The sequence below is a fragment of the Nicotiana attenuata genome, unplaced genomic scaffold (genome assembly GCF_001879085.1).
Source record: "Nicotiana attenuata strain UT unplaced genomic scaffold, NIATTr2, whole genome shotgun sequence".
NCBI lineage: Eukaryota > Viridiplantae > Streptophyta > Magnoliopsida > Solanales > Solanaceae > Nicotiana > Nicotiana attenuata.
In genome coordinates, this window is record NW_017692029.1 from 1 (window position 1) to 4,149 (window position 4,149).

The 4,149-nt window shown below is 39.1% G+C and overlaps 1 protein-coding gene across 1 annotated transcript; it reads left to right on the plus strand.

Moving 5' to 3' along the window:
• Positions 1 to 170: 170 nt before the first annotated feature.
• Positions 171 to 1,153, plus strand: LOC109222537 (uncharacterized mitochondrial protein AtMg00810-like; the record flags this gene model as incomplete). Its single annotated transcript, XM_019386881.1, has 2 exons — positions 171 to 489; positions 575 to 1,153. Coding segments are annotated over 2 exons (898 nt in total), but the record flags the coding sequence as incomplete, so codon positions are not given.
• Between the last annotated feature and the right edge of the window lie 2,996 nt (positions 1,154 to 4,149).

Sequence of the window (4,149 nt, forward strand, 5' to 3'; positions counted from 1 at the left end):
AAGTTCCCAGCAGGTGTTACACCCCCTTCACCTACACATGTGTGTAGATTAAGGAAATCTATTTATGGGCTTCGTCAAGCATCCAGACAATGGTATGCACGACTTACAACAGCCCTGAATTTCAAGGGATTTTCTCACTCACTGAATGATTATTCTCTATTTTTCAAAAGGTCGGGATCTTCTATATCTATTGTGGCTGTTTACGTAGACGACATTCTATTAACAGGAAATGATGTCGATGAACTACATACTTTAAAGTCATTTCTAGATCACGAGTTCAAAATAAAGGATCTCGGAGAATTATATTTTTTTCTTGGTATGGAGGTTCTTCGTGAGGCAGCTGGTTTGGTTCTCTGTCAAAGAAAGTTCACTCTGGACTTGTTAAAAGAGTTTGATTCTCTACATTACTCCCCTGTTTCTTCTCCTCTTGATCCCACCGTCAAATTGCTCGCCAAAACAGGGGAGCCTCTTCCTTCCAACTCTATATCGGCATCTTTTGGGTAAATTGAACTACCTAACTCATACCCGTCCAGATCTTTCCTTTGCAGTCCAGCATTTGAGTCAATACATGCAGGATCCAAGAAAGCCCCATTTGCATGCCGCTCTTCGAGTTCTCCGATATTTGTTAAAAGACCCAGGTTTGGGGCTTTTTATGACAGCTTCTCCCTCGTTTCAACTCATTGCCTTTTGCGACTCAGATTGGGGTACTTGTCCAGATACTCGAAAGTCAGTGAGTGGTTTCTTCATTTCACTTGGCGGATCTCCAATTTCATGGAAGTCAAAAAAGCAGACCTCCATCTCTCTCAGCTCAGCAGAAGCAGAATATCGTTCTATGCGCCGTGCAGTGGCAGAATTGACTTGGTTAGTACGACTTTTTGAAGATCTGTCTATACCCATTTCTCTACCAGTACCCCTTCATTCTGATAGCCAAGCAGCAATCCATATCGCGAAAAATCCGGTCTTCCATGAGCGAACTAAACACGTGGAAATCGATTGTCATTTCGTGAGACAGCAATTTCTGGCCGGCTTGATTTCTCTTTCTTTCGTTCGATCTTCTTCTCAGCTGGCAGATTTGTTCACTAAACCATTAGCTGGCCCTTCTCATCACAATTTATTGGGCAAGTTGGGTGTTCTTTCATCCCCTCCAACTTGAGGAGGGGTGTTGGAAATGGTGGTGATTTTCTCAAAGTTCCTACAATGGCAGATGGGGTAGATGGATAGTTCTTCTAATATCGGATGTTGGTCTTAGTTCAGACATATATCAAAGACAATTCTTGGGCTGATTTTGGGCTAACAATGAAGCTGACTGGACTCACCATTGGGCTCTACACGTTTTGGGCCTGGTTCAAGACTCTACATTTTGGCCTGATCCAACAAGTGTATTTAATGATATTTATTAGCTGTAAATTCTGTGTAAATATCTGATAGTTTGTTACAACAGAACAAATAGAATGATGACAGCTGGATAGGTTAGTTATACATAGATTCCTTTTCTCTTTGATAAATACATACACTGTACAGATGAAAAATTCATTCATTCAATACAGAAAATTTCTTTTATACTCGTTCTTCTTTCTTCAAATCTGACATGGTATCAGAGCAGGTCTGATCTGCTCTAATATTCTCTTTTCTTAGCTCATCTTTTACAAATCAAAATTCTTCAAATCTAGCTGTTCGATATTATAATGGCTACTGAAGGTCAAACCACTTATGCAGTTAATTCTGCTTCTTCCACTGCTACTGTATCAGTTGCAGCAGGTTCTACTACCTCTGGAGTAGTTGATTCTGGTCAACCATACTATCTCCATCCCTCAGATTACCCAGGGATGAACCTCGTTTCTTCAGTCTTCGATGGGAGAGGATATGGAGGTTGGAGAAGAGCTGTGGTCATAGCTCTTTCAGCTAAGAACAAACTAGGATTCATTGATGGATCCTTAGTTGTTCCTAGTGTTGAATCTGGTCTTCAAAGGGTCTGGGCTCGTTGCAATGACATGGTCCTTTCTTGGCTTCTCAACTCACTCTCCAAGGAAATAGCAGAGAGTGTTTTGTACTCACAAAGTGCAAAGGATCTTTGGAGTGACCTGGAAGACAGATTTGGTTAGACAAATAGAGCAAAATTATTTCAATTACAAAAGGAATTAAGTGCTGTTGTGCAAGGAAATTCCAGTGTATCAGGTTATTTCACAAAGATGAAAAGCCTATGGGATGAACTAGATGCACTAAATACTTTTTCTGCTTGTGTTTGTGAGTGTCAATGTGGTGCTAAGACAAAGAATTTTAAGGCTCATCAAGATGAAAGGTTGCTTCAGTTCTTAATGGGTCTAAATGACACCTTCATAGGAGTAAGGAGTAATATCCTTCTGTCCTCTCCCCTTCCTTCGATTGGACAAGCATATTCCTTGGTTATCCAAGATGAAAAACAGAGGAAAATTCATGCCACACCTGTCTATCCAGGAGATGCTGCATCTTTCATTGCAGCTAATCATTCAAGAGGGGTGAAGAAATACACTGATTACAAGGGTCAGAAAGGAGGTTTTGAGGGAAAGAAGGTTTCCAGCATATGTAATTACTGCAAGAAGCCAGGACACAGCATTGAAAAGTGCTATAGGATTCATGATTTTCCTGCAGATTTCAAGTTCACAAAACAGAAGAAATTTCAAGGTACAGCACAAGCAAGCAATGTTTTCAGTTCAGGACAAACCAATAAGCAAGGAACCATGGATGGTCCAGATATGCAGACACTTACTAAGGAAAATGTGACTCAGCTATTGCAGCTCCTTCAGCAAGTCAACATGGGACAACAAAATGCTTCTATTCCTGATGCATGTGCAAGTGTGAACTGTGCTGGTATACCTAAATTCTTTAACTCATATGCTTGTTTTGTGCAAATAGATAAAAAATCTTGGATAATGGACAGTGGTGCATCTGAGCACATGACCTTCAACAAAGAATTTCTTTGTGATTTCAAACCTCTGCCTCAGCCTGTGATGGTCACTCTGCCTAATTCTCATAGAGTCAAAGTAACACATTCTGGTTTTGTTTCAATTTTTCCTAACTTAGTATTACAGAATGTTCTTTATATTCCTTCCTTTAAATTTAATCTAATGTCTGTACATAAGTTGTGCAAATATCTCAAACAATATGTGCTTTTCACTCCTACTTCTTGTTTTCTACTGCAGGGCCCTTCACTGAAGAGCCCTCTGGAGATTGGTAAGGAGAAAGGAGGCCTCTACATCATCAAGCCAAAAGTTCCAGCACCTACTTCCAAGAGTTTTCTTAAGTCCAATAGTTTTTCAGTTTCCAAAATTAGGGCAGCATGTGTTCCTAAGTTTAATTCTTGTTTCAGTTTTTCCAATTCAAATGTAAAAGGTAGATTATGGCACTATAGGTTAGGCCATATGCCATTAAGCAGTATGAGAAATATATCAAGTATTCATGTTTCTTCTTGTTCAAAGTCTACTGATCCTTGCATTATCTGTCCAATGGCAAGACAATCAAAATTACCTTATCCCTTAAGTTCTATTTCAACTAAATCTGTGTTTGAATTAATTCATGTGGATACTTAGGGACCATATAAGAGCCCTACTTATGATGGTTTTAGATACTTTCTTACTATTGTAGATGATTTTAGTAGGGGAACCTGGACCTATTTACTCAGTGCTAAATCAAATGACTTTCCTATTTTGAAGTCTTTTCTAGCAATGGTAGAAAGACAATTTCACACAAAGGTTCAAATCATAAGATCAGATAATGCTTTTGAGTTAGGAAGTGGAAAAACATATTCAGAGTTTCTTCTTTCCCAAGGTATAATTCATCAAACCACTTGTGTAGCAACTCCACAACAAAATGGAGTTGTGGAGAGGAAACACAAGCATTTATTAGAAACATCTAGGGCATTACTTTTTCAGTCACATTTACCAATCACTTTCTGGGGAGATTGTTTATTGACAGCAACTTATCTAATCAACAGATATCCTTCCAAAGTCATCAACTACAAGACTCCCTATGAGCTACTTTTCAAAACCAAGCCAAATTATCACAACCTAAGGTGTTTTGGTTGCCTATGTTTTGCTTCCACTTTATCAAATCATGGAACAAAGTTTGAACCAAGGGCAGTTCCTTGTGTGTTCCTAGGTTATCCACATGGAA